Source organism: Boleophthalmus pectinirostris, unplaced genomic scaffold (assembly GCF_026225935.1).
Source record: "Boleophthalmus pectinirostris isolate CB_2022bp ecotype Guang Dong unplaced genomic scaffold, ASM2622593v1 HiC_scaffold_2, whole genome shotgun sequence".
Lineage (NCBI taxonomy): Eukaryota > Metazoa > Chordata > Actinopteri > Gobiiformes > Gobiidae > Boleophthalmus > Boleophthalmus pectinirostris.
Genome location: NW_026571152.1, coordinates 41,132,059 through 41,154,159, shown reverse-complemented (window position 1 = coordinate 41,154,159; position 22,101 = coordinate 41,132,059). Strand labels below are relative to the sequence as shown.

Below are 22,101 nucleotides of genomic sequence, written 5' to 3'. Positions count from 1 at the left end.
GGTTTTAGGGGCACAGATCCAAGTGTCCTGAGTCACATTTGAAAAAAATCAGATTTGGGTCACTTCAGGTCGCAGTCTGAACGTAGCCATAGACTTTATTGATATAAATGTATGCACAGTAAGTAAACAAATATCGTAATTAGGGCTGGGTATCATTAAGAAGTTGCTGATACGATACATACTTCGATACATAGGCTATGATACGATACATATCTCGATACAGTGAACTTTCGATTCGATATGATATATTTCAAATTGATTCGATTTGGTTCAATAAAAAATAAAGGATAAATCAAGGCTGTGATACTAAAAGTCTTTGTCAAACCACTTCTTGTGCAAAGTTCATATGAAACACAAACATTTTAATCATCAAAACAGAGAAAATGTGAAATGTGTTGCATAAACCAGTTTCCTTCCTCTGAACAAGCGACAAAACTGTAGCTCTGTAACAAAATAATTGAGTAAAATATACCAAAAAATACTCTTGGTGATATATCGATACAGCAGCCCACGATATCGATACTGTATCATCACATTAAACGATACGATATATCAATATTTTCAATATTTTTGCACATCCCTAATCGTAATATAAACACAGATATATCAGTTATATACAAGAGAACAGCATTATAACATGACTTAAAGTTTACAAGAGTTAATTTTGTGAATATAAGACCTGTTAAACACTAGATTTGAACAGCTGAGTTGGGTTCGTTTGCTCTTACCTGTCTGACTTTCTCTGTACCAAGTGTGAGAATATACGCGATGACAATCCACTCCTGAATCGAAGGCCACCGCTCCATTTTCACCAGGATTATGTAGTTGTACAACATCAAGTAACCCAGGTAGGAAATCTGTGGAGGCGATATAACTGTTATTGTTCTCAAAGGAAGAGTGAGGATTTCGTTTACTGGTTGTAGGAAACGTACAGTGTTGAACCAGAACTTGGTGAATGGTGCGTCATAAAACTCAAAGTATCGTCTGGCAATGGGGATCTTCCGGACTTTGGTGCTTCCTTCCTCCTCGTCTCCTCTTCTGGACGTGGCATCGGCAGGTTCCTAATAAAACACAGATAATTGTTGAAAATGTCACCTTTTAAAAATCCAAAACAAAAACCCGTAGACTGTATAAAGAAGTGGACTAAGGGAGCGTGATGTCAGCCACAGCGTTCGGCTCCAGTCAACTGAAGCTCATCGAGGCAGGAAGTTATAGTTGTGAATTTTGGAAACATATTTTCCATTTCATATTTGGAATTCCAAACCAAAGAGCCAATCAGAGCGAGACATACCATATTTTTCGGACTATAAGGCACACGGATTATAAGGCACATTTATCGAAACAAACACTTGAGACTGATCCTTAGCCCAGGCAGTCCATTGGCAGATCCCTGTCTTGGTGAATGTGGATTATGAATGTGAATGTGGGTGGATCATGTAAGTCCTTCTAGTAGGAAATAAAAAACAAATATACATTGAGTACTAATGTGTTTCATGCAGCTTTGCACATTTGTTTACATTTTACAGAAACTAAACTTGAAACCACATGAGCCATTTGCATAAACTATAAGCCCTGAAAAAAAAAAAAAAAAAAACTGCTCGCTCCTTTTGCGCTGATGTGGTTCAGCTTCTGTCGGACTCCGTGAGGCTCTTGACGACAGAACTACTACTGGAGGCGGCAGTAGCTCAGTTGGTAGAGCGTTTGTCCAAATTCCATCATCGGTTGAGCGGTCAGATCCACTGACCCACAGGTTGGCTGGTGTGATTCCAGCTCCCACAAATGAATGCTGTCGTTGTGTCCTTGGGCAAGACGCTTAACCCACCTTGCCCCCACTGTCTGTGTACACTGGTGTGTGAATGTGTGAGTGGTTCCTTGTTGTAAAGCGCTTTGAGTGCCTTGAAGGTGGAAAAGCACTATAGAAAAATGTGACCATTTACTACACAATAACGCTTCGACAGTCCATCAAGCGGTGCGACTTTGTAGTTTACCGAAGTCGTACTAAAACGTTTTGACAGATTTTTGAGCGCCGTGTACCACATAAAACCGATTCAAGGTCAGTAAACACAACCAGAATTAATACATAAAGTGCACCAGATTATAAGGCACTCTGTTGATTTTTGAGAAAATTAAAGCATTTTAAGTGCGCCTTATAGTCCGAAAAATACGGTATTTACCATGTTGACATGTTATCAAGGTAATTGGACTTCCTACTTTATTGTCTTAAAAAGAACCCAAGAAGTCAATCAAACCTTTTTTTCTAATGCTAGTAGCAGCAACTTTAGGGAAAGAAGGTTTCTCATTTGTCTCCTATAATGTTCACGTCTTGATTTATGGACAAAATAGAAAAATAAAAACACTAGGATCATGTAGAGCGGGTTAATACGAACATTCAAAGACCAAAATGAGGAGTCTGACAGCAGAAGTTGGAGAGAGACGAATTACAGACGCTGTTTTTTCCAATAGAAAGTGAATTGGAGCTGGAGTCGATGGAGCTGGGATGCACGCCCATGTTCACGTTCCAATTTGAAATGTGACGGCTATATACAGTCTATGGAAAGACCCCAAAATTCTTTCACACAAACCTTTCCAGATTTTGTGTCCTCGTCTTTCTCTTTCCCGTCGTCCATCCCTGATCCTGCCTGATACGCGTCGTCTCCAACTCGGAAATCCAACAGCAGGATCAGAGGAGGAAAAATGATCCCCAGAATAACCTGAAAGAATAATGTAAATATGAAAACATTATAAAAATAGAATGTATCTGTATCTGCAAAGGAACTGATTTTGAACTAAAGGGACACCTTGAGGCCGGGGTTCTTTCCGATGCGCAGACAGCCCATCCACATGTCTGTGAGTAACATCTGGCTGCAGGTGTGGGCGATGAAGTCCCTCTGTTTGGCGGCGACGGCCAGTTTGAGGCAGGTGGAGTTGCTCCAGTTCACCAGTTCGTAGGTGAGGAGCTTCATGGCCACCTGCTCATCGTGTTTGTACGACTGGTCCAGCAGCTCGTACGCCAACTGCCCAAACTCTCTGGAATGGAATAACAAGTGGGCTTTAAAAACGTTTTAAAATGTTTTCTGGTGAACGTCTGCTACACACTAGTATCTGTGGAGATGCCATACTGTGGAATATGGGTCTGGTCAAGTGTTAACGGAGGGAAACAGGGGCAGATTTTTGACATTCAAATGTCTCTTATTCAGAAACTAGAGGAACTATTGAAATAAGTAAAGTATCAGAATGTAGGAAAGAGTTACACTCCAACAGGGTCAAGTTAAACCTGTGATATTCTTTCAAGTTGTTGACAAAAAATTAAAAAACTCATGTCGGTAACGGAGGGAATGAAATATGCAGCACTTTTTGGGCAATAAATCCAAACAGTGATAACTCTTGGTTCTCACTTACATATCCTTAACAAACTGGTTTGAATATTTGCTTCATATAGTTTTCTACCATATGGTACAAGATTAGGTTGAAAAACCTCTTACTTTTTGACTCATGAGATTTTTTATTAAGAAAGGTCATGGTAACGGAGGGAAAATTGTACAAACAAGTAGAAGGTGCAGGATTTTACATAATTTGTCGCTTTTTTCTTCCGAATACTTTAATATTACTTCAAAATGAAAGGAAACTATTTCTATAAAATATGTCAGTCCTTCCAAGCAAATTTTTATCATTTTAAATACATTTTTTTTTTTAAAATCATGTACCTTCATCAACAGTTCAAAGATGGAATAACACAAGATATGATGAAATACATCCATTTATTTACATGATTTGCAGGTCTTTGAAATTTGGGAAATAATTTTTGTTCCATGTTTCATACATGGTCTGTTTAAAACATATGGAACTTTAGAACCAAAAATGGTACAGAAAAAAGGTCAACAGTTTCATAAACTAGAGTACATATGTATCTGTTCAATACATTTTTATATCAGATGCATTAACTTGAAGTTTTGGCCTTGTTGTTTACTTCTGCTTGACTGGGCCCTAATATGAAAATGAGGTGATATATATTGTACTGTTCATAGCATATCTGGTCTACCTGGAGTTGTTCTCGAGGTCCTGGGAGATGTCGTCCACCAGTTCGCTCTCTGAACACTCGTGGGCCATGGCTTTGTACAGTTTACAGGCCACCAGCGCTTTGGCCATGGCCTCCTCCCCGCGCTGCCACAGGAACAGCGCCATCTTCTGTCTCTTCATGAGCACGGCCCACAGCATCAGCTCGTGGAAGGGGAACTTGAACCTGCACACCTCCGGGTCGTCCACGTCGATCTCCACCTCCTCCTCTTTTTTCTTCTTTGGTTTTTTTTTACCCTTTGTTCGAGGCTCGTCATCCTGAAAAAAAAAATGTGTTGGTTATTGTCGAGTTTGAACCAAAAGTAGAACTGGTTTTGATTTATTTTGAACATCTTACCTCCATTCCTAAAAGTTTGAGCGCTTTGGGCTGTGAAAGACAAAGTACATGAATATTTTGATTTGACATTGGTGTAAAAAATCTACTCTTAAAGCAAATCTATTCTACAAAACTTGTAAACTTGTTAACGTTGTCAGTCAAATGGACTGGAAGAGCCAGTAGAACAGAGCAGCAGTTAAAAACACATTTGTGTCTTAAATTCTTCTCCCGACGTGAAATATAAAAGACAATAACAAATATAAAATCGTACAACTTAAATGTCACTGGTGAAAACAACCTGTAGACTCATGATGTCTGCACTACTGTCCTATACACAAACACACACAAACACACTCACACAAACACCCAAACAAACACAAACACGTTTGTCAACCCACATTAACCTGAGAACGCGCGGACCACGTTTGTTGTTACTGTGCAGACACTGACGTGCTCCCGTGATTACGTTTCTCGCGTAAAACCGCGCTTCCTCCTGTGCTCTAAACCAGAACTAAAACCAGGACTAACACCAGGACTAAAGCAGGTCTAAACCAGTCTAAACCAGCTAAGTATCTCATATATAAAGCATTTCTATATCAATAATATTTTTAATATGAAGGAAAGACTGGACTTTTTATTTCTTTAAGTAGACAAAAGTTATTGTGTTCAGATTTCCTCGTCTTTGCTATCACAGCAAACAGTTTCATTCATGCTTGGACTCAACAGCCAATTTGGAGACATTTGTTAAACAAAAATGACTTTATAAAGTCACTTTTTTTGTTCTATATCAGTCTTTTGATCTGCCACAATAATGTAATAATGAATTTAAATGAAAATACTTTGAAGCTTTTCTCAGTTTTCATTAATCGTGAGGTTATTGTTTCTTTCTCATTTACTTTTCTCTGTAGTTGTATGTGGAGTGATTCGTGCAAGTTTGAATCATCTTTAATCGCTTATTTTCAAGAAGCATTTGCTGATCAACCCCCATTTTCACCATCACACGCGCTTCAGTCTTAATCTGTGATACATGTAGGATTCGTTCAGTCACTTTAGCACAAATGAAAAGCTGTCCACAGGAGGGGCCGACTCTTTGTTGTGACGTTTACGGCAACGTCAGCTCACATCGGGCACCGCAGTTTTCTGAAGCTGAAGTCGGCGTACATTTTTTTGTTCATTTTAGATCAGTATTGTGATTTAAAACGTCCAGATTATAATGATCCACGGCACAGTCCTTACATGGGTCCATTTATGGAGACCTGCACCCGCCCTTGAACTCGTGAATATATCAAAGTTAAATTCGCACCCACCCGGACCCATTACCATTGTTACCCGCCTGCGCCCGTGATAAATCTGCATCAGCCCTTTAGTCCAACAGCCCAACAGTCCAGGACTAAACCAGGACTGAACCTACGCCACGTGTCATTTGCAGTTGCGGCGTCTATATATTTATAATCTGCTGAGCCAATCACCAGGACTAAACCAGGTCTAAACCAGGTCTAAACCAGGTCTAAACCAGGTCTAAACCAGGTCTAAACCAGGTCTAAACCAGGACTACACCAGGACTACACCAGGACTACACCAGGACTACACCAGGACTACACCAGGACTACACCAGGACTACACCAGGACTACACCAGGACTACACCAGGACTACACCAGGACTACACCAGGACTACACCAGAACACTATGCCATGTCATTAGTGGATTATAAATATATACACCGCAGCTGCAGAGCCGATCGCCAGGGCTGGACCAGGACTGGACCAGGACTGGACCAGGACTGGACCAGGACTGGACCAGGACTGGACCAGGACTGGACCAGGACTGGACCAGGACTGGACCAGGACTGGACCAGGACTGGACCAGGACTGGACCAGGACTGGAAAGGACTGGACCGGAACATAGTCACTGAGCCGATCTCCTCTGCTGATGGTTTTATGTAATAAAAACACTAAAGTCTCTCTCAGTCTGGTCCATCGTTCCAGGAAAAGACCAGGAAATGGCACTTTCCAGGAAAACAGACGTCCAGGGGGCATCAAGTATTTTTCTCCCGTTTGTCGTTCGTTTGATTCACCTGACCCACTTCTGTGTGATCACTACCCCCCTGTAAAAATTCCAGAACCTTAAAACCCACCCGTTTCAGTGACTATTTGCAGATACCCGACCCGGTGCAGGACTCTGATCCACGGGGGTCAGAGATTAAAACTGTAACCCACAAGCACAGTATTCTTTGAAACAGGATAATTTTGGCGTTACCCTCTTGAGTCCATACAGAGTGTTGTAGAGGTTTCTGAAAGCCTTTCGTGTGTATTTGCTCCTGTAAGCTCCGCCCATCAGATACTCCAGGACCAGCCCGATGTCGATCAGAGTGATCTGATAATCAGGAGGAAGATTCCCCTGAAAAACAACATACAGATTCATGGATTTCAGCTTCCTGTTAACACTGAAGACTTTTTACCGTTCAAAAGATATAATATTTTAAATCGTTAATCGCTGTGGTAGTGTTCCTCATTTTTCATCTTTCTGGACCCACGTTTTTGTTTTTCCTTATTTCCTATTTATAGGCGAGTTTCATTGTTGACAAAAGCGCGCATTGCATGCTGGGAATTATTTTGGTCGGCGGCAAGAAACACTAATTCAACATGATGGACGGAGCAAGAAAGCACGTAAAGGGTATTGATCCCGGTTATTTATCCACTCTAACGGCAGAGGACCCGAGACCATGTGACCAGAAATTGGTCATAAACATCGACGGACGACAAATCACCCTTTTCAACCCCGACAAAACCTGGACCAAACCAAATTTCTGGTCAGAATCACCAACTACCTGGACAAATATTCACTTGGGCGATATCCACAATGACTTGGTGGAAACTCCTGGGCCATTCACAGCAGAAAAGATGAAAACCTCCAAGAGTCTCGATGTGTTGTTGAACTTGTTGGAGTCCACGGTTTGTTAGGATCTTCTACGTTTGCTCTGCGGATGTTTGAAAGTTGTTTAATTCACCGTTAGCGGTTCTTTTCACTCAGAATACGAAAAAAGACATTTTCCTTCTTCCGTGCTTCTATTTGTGCGTCCGATAATGCAGCAGGAATTTACCATTATCGGGGAGAAATACGCGAGGTTACGCACTGTGTTTGACGCTACCGTGTTTCTTGCCTCCGACCAAAATATTTCCCAGCAGCAACGCGGGCTTTTAATAACAATGACGTCAGCTGAAACTCGCCTATTCCCTTGGTTGAATGGGATTGTTTAGGTGTCAGAATAATGTTCATACAGACCTCACGAAGACTGAAATGGTTTTAAGTTTACCTTTTTTACATCTCGTACCACAGGATGCAAGGGTGTTGGCGGGGCCCAGTTTCTACACAAAACATGAGTACATTAGTTTCATCTTCACTTTTATTTTCTTTAGTATGTCAGAGTTTTGCGTTTGCTCACCGTGTTGTAGAGCTCCTCCAGTCTGGGGATGGTCAGGAAGTGGTGAATGTTGACTCCGTTTTCCAGAAGCAGCTTCACAAAGTCCACTCTGTCCAGGACCAGAGCGTCCATCATGGCCTGCTCCAGAGAGTTCACCTGAGAGGAGCATGGAGAGAGAGTCATTAAAACAGACCTATTCTGCAAAATTGACTTTTCAGAGCTTTTACATTTGTTTCCTCTTCTTATTTACTCACCGGACATTGTATTTGGAGTGATTTGTGCATGTTTGACAATCTTTAATCGCATATTTTCACTGCCACCTGCTCTGTATTTTCTTCGTCCTCTAGTTGTATTTCCTTAATTGTTGATACACGGAGGATTTGGTGGCGTCGTGTAGTAATTTTAGCACAAATTACATAAAATCTGTACTTAACTCACAATTAGGGTTGTGCAAAAATTATTGTAGTATCGATATATCTTTTTGTTATGAATATGATGATACAGTACTTATCATGGGCTGCAGTATCGATATATCGCCAAGAATATTTTTTTGGTGTATTTTACTAAATTATTTTGTTACAAAGCTACAGTTTTGTTGTTTGTTCAGAGGAAGGAAACTCATTTATGCGACACATTTGACATTTTCACTGTTCTGATGATTAAAATGTTTGTGTTTCTTATGAACTTTGCACAGGAAGTGGTTTAACAGAAACGTTTAGTTTCACAACCATGATTTAGCCGTTATTTTATATTAAATCAATTTGAAACACAGGGAACTTTCGATTCAGTATATCGAGATATGTATCGTATCTTGGCGTATGTGTTGAGTTATGTATCTGCAACTTCTTAATGATATTCAACCCTAATCACAATATGTCTTTAATACAACGATGTAATTTAAAAGGATGAAGTTATAGCTCTTTAATGTACACTGTGTTATGTAGTTGTAGTTGTAGTAGTTGTAGATGTAGTTGTAGATGTAGTTGTTGTAGTAGTTGTAGTCGTTGTTGTAGTTGTAGTAGTTGTAGTAGTATTTGTTGTAGTATTTGTTGTAGTTGTAGTAGTTGTTGTAGTTGTAGTAGTTGTTGTTGTAGTCGTAGTAGTTGTTGTTGTAGTCGTAGTAGTTGTTGTTGTAGTCGTAGTAGTTGTTGTTGTAGTCGTAGTAGTTGTTGTAGTAGTAGTAGTAGTTGTAGTAGTAGTAGTAGTAGTAGTAGTTGTAGTTCTTGTAGTTGCAGTTATTGTAGTTGTTGTAGTTGTTGTTGTAGTAGTTGTTGTTGTTGTAGTAGTTGTTGTAGTTGTTGTAGTTGTCGTAGTAGTTGTTGTAGTTGTTGTAGTTGTAGTTGTAGTAGTAGTTGTTGTAGTTGTTGTAGTAGTTGTAGTTCTTGTAGTTGCAGTTGTTGTAGTAGTTGTTGTTGTAGTAGTTGTTGTAGTAGTTGTTGTGTTGTTGTAGTTGTTGTTATTGTAGTTGTTGTAGTAGTAGTAGTAGTCGTTGTAGTAGTAGTCGTTGTAGTAGTTGTAGTCGTTGTTGTAGTAGTCGTTGTAGTAGTTTGTAGTAGTCGTTGTAGTAGTTGTTGTAGTTGTTGTAGTAGTCGTCGTAGTAGTAGTTGTAGTTGTCGTAGTAGTAGTTGTCGTAGTTGTAGTAGTTGTCGTAGTAGTAGTAGTAGTAGTAGTAGTTGTCGTAGTAGTAGTAGTCGTAGTAGTAGTCGTAGTTGTCGTAGTTGTATGATTAATTAATTTTGTTTTGAAACCCTTAACTGTATCTAGTATTTTTCTTTTCATCACTACTTTTTTTCTTTCTTACTCTTTTAATTTAATAAACCACTTTTTTTTTACTTCAGCCTAATACATCTGGGTTTTTATCGTTGCATCCCTCATCTCCAAGCAAAGAGCTCGTAACACTCTTGTCACGTGGTAATATACGAAGTGCTCCATTGTGTTTTTAAACTCCACACGCCTTCATTTGAATCATTTGGATGATTTCAGCCCAATCTCCACTGAACTAAAGGTAAAAGGAGCTGGAAAATTACCACTCACCTCCTCCAAAACACACCAGGAGTTGGAACAAAGAGCCCAACATGACTAAAAGTTCAGGTGTGTTTATTTTGCGTAATATAGAACCTTTAAATCATTGATATTGACCAGCATAATGTTCATCTGCCACAATAATGATCAGTAAATATCATGATGTAATGGTTTGACTTACATATATGAAAAAATGACATCTATCTTGATCACGTACCCAGCGTATGAGCTCCAGTTTGCGTGGGTCCGTCTCCTCCGGGGGCTCTGGTTTGGTTTTGCCTTTGCCTTTGCCCTTCTTGGCGCGGGCTTTGCTTTGGGGGGCGGTGGCGGGACTCTTCTGTTTCTCCTGAGGGGCTGGTGTGGTGGTGGTGGCGGCGAGCGCACCTGCGGGCTACACAAAGGCTTTAAATTAGGCACAGAGAGCAAATGGCGGTAAAGAAGTGTCTGACAGTCTGTTGTTTGTTTTCTTAACCAATAGTTGTTCTTATTTTCCTTGCAATTTTGAGTTTGGCACAATTATCAAAACACAAAAAGTTATTTAGGTGATATTTTGTTCTTTGCTGAGGAATATCTATCTCGTCTACCTGTCTTCTTCTTGTCTCTTACTGTTTTCTAGCCTGATTCATCAGCTGGTTTCACTTCGTAGAAACCGTGTGACCTCGCAGCATTAGGATTCGTTCGCTCGACGGTAGGCGGGGACTTTTTATATTTAACCAATCGCTGCTGTTTGGTCGTGACGTTTGTAATGCTCCAAATCCCGTAGGAAGAAGAACAATAACGTCTTTCCCCTTGATAAAATTCACCAAATGTTCTTTGTTCCGGCTTTAAATCCTCGATCTGTGGAATCGTTGCCAACACAGAATGTCTGTCTTCGTCTACATCCATCTCGACGGCTTTGTTTACTGTTGTGCTGTTCCACAAAAGGGACACAGACAGAGGCCACGAGTTTGACGTCATGACTTGGTGGTCGGTGCGCGGTCTACAACTTCCAGGGTTCTTACAAACCGTCTAGTGGCACCAGCCTGGCTAACCAACCATACTATGCCTCAATGTAGAAGCATGGTGCTGAAATGGGGTGGCTGCTGAAGTTGAGTTTGACACTTCTCTTCTAGTGTATTCTGATTCTTGACCTAGTCGCTGGAGAGAAATGAAATTGAGCGGAGACACAAGGTGGCGCCAGACTGACTAATAGTTTAGACCCAGTCACAATACTTTTCATAAACATTGCAATTAGTTCTTCCTTTTTTTTTTCTTTTGGCAGCTGAACATAATGGAGATGAACTTACAATAGGTTAATTAAATGTGACAGTATTTTATTATGACCTGGAGGAACATCTTTTTTGCGCAGCTTTGGCTCAAAAGTCTGTATATGACACAGGGTTCACCATGGTCATGGAAATCCTGGAAAAAGTCATGGAAATTGAAAATGTCATCTTCCAGGCTTGGAAAAGTCATGAAATTTTGTAAATTCAATGAAAGTTTTGGAAAAATCATGAAACTTTAGTATCTTTCGCACAACTACAGCGTTCTATTAATCATAATAGCCTCATGAGAACTTATTTCTGAACGTCTGCACCTTTTTGTTTAAAAGAGACGACAATAAATGCACTGACAGGATTTTGAATGTTAAAAAACTATAATCCCAAACCATAAGGTGAGTGGAAAGAGTTCACATTTCATATTTAGCTCTGAAACTATGATCAATTCTACACATGTAGGTGCCGTAAAGTTATGGAAAATTCACTTTAGGTCATGAAAAAGTCATGGAAAAGTTTTGAAATTCTGTCAATGAAAGAGAGTGGGGACCTTGATGACTGTACACATGTCGATAAACCCGTCACTGCAAACACGACTAAAACTTCACTTCACTTCAGTCTCAGAAACACTCACTGGCAGATGATGTCCGTAAACAAAGATGTGATTGCGAGCGATGTCCACTCTGTTCCAGGCCAGAGCCAGACTCAGCTGGTCTGGGGCGGAGGCGTTTGTCCCTGGTGCAGACAAATAAAGTGAAATAAGTGACGCAGAATTCAGAGTTTTACCACAGTTTTCTATTTTATCAGACACAAAACAGCAGACACACAGTCAGAGCGTTTACCTTTCAGCAGAGCCGTCAGAATGGCCATTTCGATGTCCTGCTGTCCCTCTGAGCCCATTCGAAACACTGTGATCTGAAGAGCAAAGGTTTGTTTTTATTACACACTTAACCAACCACTGTTTGACCGTTCAGTGATGTTAAATCTAAGTGAGACAGTCTGTAGTCTGTAGGTTTGTTCTCTAAATATTGGGGATGTGACTTTTATGCTTTCTTCAGGTAGAAAAATGAACAATGAAAGATGAAATTGACTGATGAATATACCTATGTCACCTTTCCCATTTTTATTTGCCTTATTTTTATTTTATCATTTATATATGGGTCCGGTCAAGCAGAAGTAAACAATGCCAAAAATTCAAGTTAATGCATCTGATATTAAAATGTATTGAACAGATACATATGTACTCTAGTTTTTTTGGTTCTAAAGTTCCATATGTTTTAAACAGACCATGTATGAAACATGGAACAAAAATTATTTCCCAAATTTCAAAGACCTGCAAATCATGTAAATAAATGGATGTATTTCATCATATCTTGTGTTATTCCATCTTTGAACTGTTGATGAAGGTACATGATTTTTTTTTTTTTAAATGTATTTAAAATTATAAAAATTTGCTTGGAAGGACTGAAATATTTTATAGAAATAGTTTCCTTTCATTTTGAAGTAATATTAAAGTTTTCAACCTAATCTTGAGTCAAAAAGTAAGAGGTTTTTCAACCTAATCTTGTACCATATGGTAGAAAACTATATGAAGCAAATATTCAAACCAGTTTGTTAAGGATATGTAAGTGAGAACCAAGAGTTATCACTGTTTGGATTTATTGACCAAAAAGTGCTGCATATTTCATTCCCTCCGTTACCGAACATGAGTTTTTAAATTTTTTGTGTCAACAACTTGAAAGAATATCACAGGTTTAACTTGACCCTGTTGGAGTGTAACTCTTTCCTACATTCTGATACTTTACTTATTTCAATAGTTCCTCTAGTTTCTGAATAAGAGACATTTGAATGTCAAAAATCTGCCCCTTTCCCTCCTTTACCGTTTGATCGGATCCATTTACTATTGTTTTATGTTGCACCACACCACAGAAGCAAGTTCCTATCCTGCCCTACAAAGTCAGAACGCCGTAATATCATGTTTAGGCAAAAATGTTTTATGTCATTTTGTTTGTATTTGAGACCAACTTTATCACATGAATAAATATTGTGAAAAATATTGAGCTCAAAATTGACCTTTTGGCTTTATTTTGTCAGTTTCTGTTCTCTGCTTTTGTATCATGAGACAAAAATAAGGAGTCGTGCAAAGACAAAAGGCAGAAACAGTGTGTGTTTTGTTTGTGATTTAGTTCATAAATAGATTTTATTTTAAAATCCAACCTCTAGTCGTCTTTTTGTTGTGTCCTTGGCTCACGGTTTTAACACTTTAAACAAATAAACCTTTGTATTTAATTATACGTCAATTATCTTTAAAGTGAAAGTATTTTGTGTATTTATTCATACTGTACACACTTTACTGCAAAGTCGCTCGTGTAAAACTGTTTAACTGTGTAAGTGTCGCTCCTCGACTCTGATCTAAACTAAATGGAAAATCCAAAACTCTTGTAGATCATTTCAAACAAACTCCGTGATGACTCGAGCTCGGTGAGGTGTTTTTTTTTTGTTTTTTTTTTAATAATGGATGGAAGTTTGGGCAAATTGAAGCAAATAATAATAATGATCATGTCAGTTTCTGCCTTTTGTCTTTACACGAAAACTTTTTTTTGGCTCATGATACAAAGGCAGAGAACAGGAACTGACAAATAAGTGTCAAAGGGCAATTTTGAGCTCAGTATTTTTCACATATCAAATATTTCTTCATCATAGCGACTAGTTGTCAAAGTTTGGGAGCCCGACCTATTAAACGTTTGTCTGGACTAAACAAACTTTGACGTAATTTTTCTCAGTTTCACACTCTGGAGAGTTGAAGTCGTTTGCCTTTGTACTGCAGTATTGAAGACTATATCAAGTAATACAGTATCGTGAGTGTACCACATGCATGCATCAAATACTGAAATTATATATTTGTTTGACTAATACATATTGAGTTGCTTAACCACTGAAATCTTATGTTTAAAGGTACCACTATGTGAAACATGTATGTTTTTAAGGTAATCTTTGTGCAGGGTTGTGTCTTTTTAAGGCAGGGGTGTCAAACTCATTTTGGTCCGGGGGCCGTATCCAACCTACTTTGACCCCCAGGGGCCGCATCAGAAAATACTCATGTCATATAAACCTCAAAAATAGCAATAAGTTCAAATATTTGTGCAGAGAAATGCAAATCTATTACAGAAATCTTTTTTAATTGATGAACTCTTTCTTTTACAAAATATTATAATATTATGAACAACCTGAAACTTTAAAAAAAATGCTATTTTAACACAATGTTTTAACATGAACTTGTCTGTAAACAGGAATAAGTCCATTTTTGTTGTAAAATCCTGCACTCGGCTCCACTTTTCTCATGTTGGACATTTTTCTGATGAGGGTGTCACGGTCAACAGTCAAAACGATCGTCCTTTAAGAGCGTTTGGAAAGAGACAAGTCTTCATTTGTGCTGCTCTGGTGGGAGGGGCCACGTACAGAGACGCTGGAGACGCTGCTGTGATAAACACCACAGAAAATTAACAAGATTTTAATAGAAAATATAATTAAAATATTTTAGTAGAAAATCATCTGAGGGCCAGATTAAAGCTCTTGGAGGGCCGGATCTGGCCCCCGGGCCTTATGTTTGACACCTGTGTTTTAAGGAAATCCATTGTCGAGCAGCAGCCTTGGAGATGGTTCGGCCTGGTACGAAACCAAACAAACTGGCTGTGGTTTATATTTGGCTGCTGTCATCCCCCCGACCCTGAAAGGAAAGCGGCGATACTCCAAGGAGGATTCAAGGCTTTACCTGTTCAACCTTTTATTTGCATATTAATATGGATGGATTATAACTCTGGGTGAGGGATGGACCGGCGCTCAGATTGTCTGATGTACGTCCTGTGTAGCTGTAGGCCGTTAGGGACAACGATCTGACCCAGAGCTCTGTATTAGAATTGTATTGAATAGGGAATAAATTCTTTTTGCTTTTAATTGATCGATTCCAGTTGTCATTTTTGGGAGAACACGCTTAATGTTTTTTTGAAGTTGCCTAACAGTATATTGTGAATTATTTTTACTGACATCGTTAATACCACTTTTTTTGACTGAAGAATGCTGCTGGGGTAATTTGTCAAGAACATAAACGCTATTGTACGTTTTGAGACTGAGGAGAACCAAGTTGTTGTAGTCTGAAGCCTTTAAAATCTTGATATAAGACGAGCTTGCCTCACCTTTTATTCTCCATATTCTCTGGACTTGCAACTGTTTACCCAACGTCATGACCACAGACTCAGAAAAAAACACATTATTTTGATCTTAATGTTCATATCTTTCCGCTGTGCATGATCCTGGTGTTTTTATTTCACTATTTTGTCCTTAAATCAATTCCTTTTCCTAACATGGAACCGGCTCCAAGTTCACTCCTGTAACTGCCGGCCTCGGTGAGCTTCATTTGGGTCACACTACTTCTTTACTCGGTCTGTGCTCCTGACTCAAAGTGGGTCAGGGTAAATGGCACCTCTTCGCCGCTCCGTGCCGCGCTCGTCTGTTACGTAACGGAGTAAAGTGCTCTGGATGTGTTTGTGACGTCCAGCTGTTCAGTCGATGCACTTAGGATTAAAGGAGGCCAGACAGAGACGTGCTTCACCTGACTTTAACACAGACCTCGTAATGACATTTACACTGTTCACGTCAACTGCACCAACATGAACATGACCATCACCATGACCAGCACCTCCACCAGCAGCAGAAGCTTTCAGCGCCAACGCAACACACGTTCAAAAACACCATTACAAAGTTTAATACTCGTCAGAACTCTGAACTAGAGCTGTTATCCTCCTAGAACCCAAACTGTTGCACGGCTTTACTGATTTCTCTGCGCTTTGGGCTGATTGGTACGGAAGCCGAGAGGGGTGACAACAAACGCAAATGCGACAACACAACATAAAGCCACAACACACCAAAAAAAGCCACAACGGAACTGTCTGCGGGACTCTATTTTAATGCAAACGCCGTGACACAACAAAAAGCCGCGACGGAACATAAAGCCGCGACACATCAAAAAGCCGCGACAGAAGTGACCGCGGGACTCTTTTTTAATGCAAACGCCGCGACACATCAAAACGCCGCGACACAACAAAAGCTGCAACGGAAGTGACCGCGGGACTCTATTTTCCGACGGACCGATCAAGTGGCAAGTGAAGAAGAATTACAACGTGAAAAGTAAAGGAACGGAGAAGTTGGAAACGTAAGTAAAAGGAATTTATTGTTTTTTGTTTTTTTTTAAAAACATATTTTATTAAGTTTTCAACATTTTAACACAAGACACAAAGCAAAGAGCAGTCTGAGCATGTGTTTGAGTTTTTCTCATTACATATTAACCCAATTAGGCAAGACACACTGACGCGGTCAAACAGGCAAACCAACCGCCCGCCACAACACTGAGCCTGTACCTAATGATACTGAGATCACCGGGCAAGAAATCAAGCAGAGGCGACACAACTCCATAAAAAAATCATCATTACCTTTCAATTTTGCGCTGACTCTTTCCATGGGTAAGACTCTAAAAATGTCTTTATACCACTGGGTGACAGTTGGTGGCTTCTCTTGAATCCAATCAAACAGCACACACACGTGCCAGAAATGGTAATTTAGCTACTAATTTTAATTTACTTTTGTCTGCCACTTTGTTTAATGGTGGCAGCTCCAGCAGAAACCAACCCGGATCCTTCACCAGTTTTAATTTCACTATGTTGCTTATTTCTTCAGTTGTACATTGCCAGAACTTTGAGATTTTTGGGCAAGTCCACAGACAGTGTAAATAAGTCCCATCTGTTGCCTTACATTTAAGACATAAAGGTGATCTACTTGGGTTTATCCTGCTCAAAAAAACTGGTGTTCTGTGCTGCCTGTGTAAAATTTTAAATTGGGTGTCTTTATATTTGTTGTTAAGGAATAGTGAATGAGGAATTTATTGTTTTATCGTTATTCATTTCACGTTGTAGTAGTTCTTCTTCACTTGCCGCTTGATCGGTCCGTCGGAAAATGGAGTCCCGCGTTTTGACCTGGTGGGAGCGTCTGTCCTGTTTTCGTGTTTCTTTTGGGTTCAGGTTGGTTTGGGGTTTTTCTTGTCTTTAGTTACAGGCGCTGGCGCCGGCTTCTACGGCCTGTACGGGGTCGGCCCGGTGTCGCACCTTGTTTGTTCTGTTTGGCCGCCTCGCCAGGTCCACCTTTCTGTTCATTACTTTTCATTAGGGTTTTTTTTTCGTGAGGGTTTTAAAATTTCTTTAAAAACGTTAAAAAAAAAATTTTAATTAAGAACCAACGATAAATAAAATAAAGAGCTATATTATTTTGACTCCTGTGTCCTTTTTAAATATGTTGGGACTCACCTTGGGGGTCGTAACTGTTACTCAAACATGTGTGAATGAAACAAACACAAGACCAGGTCTGATTTTGAGGAGAAAATAACATAACACGGCTTAAAGCTCACAAGTAGGGATGTAACGATGTTCAAATCTCTCGGTACGTTATTATCACGAAGTGCATCTCAAGATACGATATTTATTCTGTGATATAATTGGAGATGCGACACGTTTTTGCTTTTAAAACACCCTGACAATGTTTTTGGTGTGAACTATTACTGTCATAATTGCAAGAATTCACATAAAAACATATTTCTTCATGTTGTCTGCGCTGAAATGAATCATGGGATATGTAGTTCCTGATGTTTATAAGGTATTGGTACAATAAAACAATAATTCCATATATTGTGACACTTTTGATGATACGATATCACGATATTTTGGTTATTGTTACATCCCTACCAGAGTTGAGGAGTAACAGATTACATGTACCGGAGTTAAGTAATCAGAGTACAAATGATGAGTAACTGTATTCAGTTACAGTTACTGTTTCAGTGAGTGGTAATTGGATTACAGTTACTTTGTTGAAATAAATGGATTACATGGCGGGATTTTCCTGTTTTCATATTTTGGGCTTTTTTTTTCTTTTTTTCTGTAATTCCACTCATTGCCGGAAACTAAACCAGGACTTAAACCAGGACTTAAACCAGGACTTAAACAGGACTAAACCAGGTCTAACTAAACCAGCTCTAAACCAGGACTAAAACCAGGACTCTAAACAGGTACTAAACCAGGTCTAAACCAGGTAAAACCAGGTCTAAACCAGGTCTAAAACCAGGTCTAAAAACCAGGAAAAAACCAGGAAACTAAAAACCAGGTCTAAAACCAGGACTATAAAAACCAGGAATAAAACGGGAATAAAACCAGATCTAAACCAGGTCTAAACCAGGAATCTAAACCAGGTCTAAACTAAAAACCAGGTCTAAAACCAGGTCTAAACCAGGAAAAAGGAAAACCAGGTCTAAATAAAACCAGGTCTAAACCAGGTCTAAAACCAGATAAACCAGGTCTAAACCCTGCTGTGTGGACGTTCTTCTTCTATCAATCAATATTTTTTAATTTGGTTCAGTAAAGTCTGGACTTTTTATTTTTTTTTATCAGACAAAACATCTTATGTGACGATTTCCTCGTCTTTGTTTCTCTACAGCAAATCAAGTAATCCAAAGTATTCAGATTACATTACTCACTTGAAGTAACTTAATGGATTCTGTTACAATCTACATTTTTGGGGGATGTAATCTGTAATCTGTAGAGGAATACATTTGAAAAGTCACCTTCCCAACACTGATCTCTGGTCACAAGAGTGAGTTTTGTGGAATATAGGACCTTTAAGGAGATTTACTCTGTGACTCTGTGATGTGCCATCTGTGTGTGGATACAGTAAAAGCTCTAAGCAGATCTAAGGCTGCTCTTTCCCACCTAAAAATACACGGATAATATCACGGGGCATTAAACTACTAATCATACCCGCGGATACACGAAAGCCCTGCACCTCTTAATGCCTCATATTCTTCACCGCAACACTTCTGAGAATTAATCAGCGAAGATGTGCCTAAATGTGGCTTTAATGATCATAAATGAAGCGTTTGCGTGTCGGGGTCGGGGTGCGTGCCAGCACTTAGAGAGAACGGAGCGACCGCCGTGGATTATACGACGCCCAGCAGCACACACACACGGACACACACACACGGACACACACACACACACGGACAAGAAGGAAATGACCAGAAGGTGGCGAGGATTATGTTTATTCAATATGTTAATGGACACAAGGGATTGGAGCAGAGGAGATGACAACGGACACCGGCGATGTACAAGTCAGGCTTTATTGGTAAAAATAGAAATACAGGGAAATACAGGGAGATGGAGATGAACATGACACAGGAAAAGAAGTAAAGTACTGCATTAAAGTATAAATCTGAGGTATCTTGAGTACATTTTTAAGGTGCAATGTGTAACTTTTTGGTGGAGGGTCGGTCACCTGCTTGTTTCTCCTGGTTTGGTCCTGGTTCAGCTCTGGTTTAGTCCTGGTTTAGACTTGGGTCAGTCCTGGTTTAGACCTAGTTTAGACCTAGTTTAGTCCTGATTTAGTCCTGGTTCAGTCCTGGTTTAGACCTAGTTTAGTCCTGGTTTAGACCTACTTTAGACCTACTTTAGACCTGGTTCAGCTCTGGTTTAGTCCTGGTTCAGTCCTGTTTAGACCTGGTTTAGACCTGGTTCAGCTCTGGATTAGTCCTGGTTTAATCCTGGTTTAGACCTGGTTCAGCTCTGGTTTAGTCCTGGTTTAGTCCTGGTTTAGACTTGGTTGAGTTCTGGTTTAGACCTGGTTTAGTCCTAGTTTAGTCCTAGTTCAGTCCTAGTTTAGTCCTAGTTTAGTCCTAGTTCAGTCCTAGTTTAGACCTAGTTTAGTCCTTGTTTGGACCTGGTTTAGACCTGGATCTGTTCTGGTTCAGTCCTGGTTCAGCTCTGATTTAGTTCTGGTTTAGACCTGGTTTAGTCCTAGTTCAGTCCTGTTTAGACCTAGTTTAGTCCTGATTTAGTCCTGGTTCAGTCCTGAGTTTAGACCTGGTTCAGTCCTTTTTATTTTCACCAGAACTTTCCTTTTTTTTTTTTTTTTTTTTCCTTTTTCCTACACTGTAAATAATAAATGCACAAGTTTCAGTTAAACCTTAAACCTTTTTTTTTTTTTTATTGTTACTTCCTTTTCTCCCCGAGCAAAGGGGACATAACAGTGTGTTTGTTTTTGTTTGTGTGTGTTTGTGTGTTTGTGTGTATCTGTGTGTGAAACGGTTTGTAAGTAAACCTGTAGCAGTGCCCAAATATTCACAGCTTCAAAAGAAATTATAAAGACTTTTTGCTTTCATGGTATCTAAAAAAAAAAAAAGTATATATGGTTTTGTTTTTGTTTTTATATAAAGGTCTTGGGTTAAAATGATATTTAATTTGCATAGTCTGTTATTTATTTTACTATATGTAAGTGTCCAGATGCGACCACATCATTTTTGTCATGAACAGAGGCGGGATAATACAAGTTTTTTCTTCTTCCTTTTCGAGAAATGTGCTTTTCTGTTGTTTACAGTGTTTATGTCGTATGTGCATGAGTTTTTAACGTTTTTTTTCTTGGCACAAACTCAAAATAAAAACTAATCAATCAATAACTTGGTCTCGTATGGTTTAATGCCGTACTGTGAAATATACCAGACAAAGCAGTAACGTCTCCATTGAGAAAAGCGTTTTTCCGCCAGAAAAGTTACACAATGCACCTTTTAAGTGAATATTTTTTACTTTTACTTCACTATATTTTAGAGCAGGTATTTGTACTTTCTACTGCAGCACATTTTTGAACAAGACTGAAAAGTAAAAGTATTTCTATGATAGTTTGTGACCTGCTGAAAAGACTGAGGGTTTATTTTTAACACATTTGTAGTTTGACCAAACAAAAATATACAAAATCATTGTTTCTGCTGAACAAAATACAGCATAAAATCTGTGTCAAATTAACTACATTTGAAGCTTTGGAAGATCTCAAAATATGCGTGAAATACTTTTACTTTTTACTCTTAAAGAACCGTTTTAAACAGGTACTTTAATACTTTCACTTAAGTAGATTTTTTTCATGTGATTATTTTACTTTTACTTGAGTATTTTCTTGCTCTGGTACCTGTACTTCTTCCACCACTGCGTATCTTTATTTCACACATTCTCAGACTTACCAGCTCCCTCTTCTTCATACACTCCATCACCATGAGCAGGATTTGTTGGGACTGACTTTTGCCGTAGTTGAAGGTTTTCTGAATCGTCACGAGGAGCTGATCTCGGACATCGTCGCTGACCAGACTGAAAGAGGAAACGGACGCTTCAGTTTAACATCAGACTATCAGAAAATGATTATTCTTTATTTGTTCACATAATAAGACGGGAGAGAAACGCATAGAAAGTGTAAAGAAAATACATCAAACTTGAATGAAACTCCTGGCGAACACTGTAAACATTATTTTTTGTGTTCAGTATTGATTTCAAAGATGTTGTAATATTAGAGCTGAGCAGTTTTCTTTTTTTTTTCGTCTTTATTTCTAGTTTTCACGGTGTTCATGGAGTCGAAGGTGAATGAGAATAAATCCTGACACTTGATCATCGAGTACCAAGTGTGGAGTCATTTTATTTGTGAAGAAAACCAGGGTCGCGACACACACTCTTAATAAATAATAATATAACTTTTGATAAAATGTGTGTTTTAAGTCAGTTTTGGATTTCATAAGCTTAGAATGTTCTTTCTGTAACACTTTGTCTGTTGATCTGTGGGTTGGGTGACTTGCTGTGCCTGTAAGAGATCGACCGATAAGGGTTTCAACACGGCCAATGCCAATATCGACGACGGATATACACATTTTTTTAGGTAGGCTTTGATTATTTTTATTATTTTCCCCAAAAATACAGGACTATATTCATACCATACTCCATACAGATAAACAGCAACTCACCTTATGCATCAGATAAGCCTATGTTTCTGTCAATCATATCTTTGCACTGTTTCCTTATGACCTTGTACGATTTTTGTTTATTTACTTGTACATACATTTATATTTTTTTACTCTTTATTATTGTAATATAATGTGATGTGTAAT

At 39.1% G+C, this 22,101-nt stretch overlaps 1 protein-coding gene across 1 annotated transcript in view; it reads right to left on the bottom strand.

Moving 5' to 3' along the window:
• LOC110153628 (transient receptor potential cation channel subfamily M member 1) overlaps window positions 1–22,101 on the bottom strand; it is a gene marked incomplete at its 5' end in the record, with an annotated part of 43,419 nt that overhangs the window by 8,814 nt on the left and 12,504 nt on the right. The window contains 14 exon segments of the mRNA XM_055155918.1: window positions 729–857; window positions 933–1,061; window positions 2,583–2,711; window positions 2,799–3,027; window positions 4,040–4,332; window positions 4,412–4,441; window positions 6,648–6,788; window positions 7,705–7,734; window positions 7,736–7,756; window positions 7,834–7,968; window positions 10,052–10,225; window positions 11,725–11,825; window positions 11,933–12,005; window positions 21,190–21,313. Of these exon segments, the coding sequence (XP_055011893.1) occupies window positions 729–857; window positions 933–1,061; window positions 2,583–2,711; window positions 2,799–3,027; window positions 4,040–4,332; window positions 4,412–4,441; window positions 6,648–6,788; window positions 7,705–7,734; window positions 7,736–7,756; window positions 7,834–7,968; window positions 10,052–10,225; window positions 11,725–11,825; window positions 11,933–12,005; window positions 21,190–21,313 (1,738 nt within the window).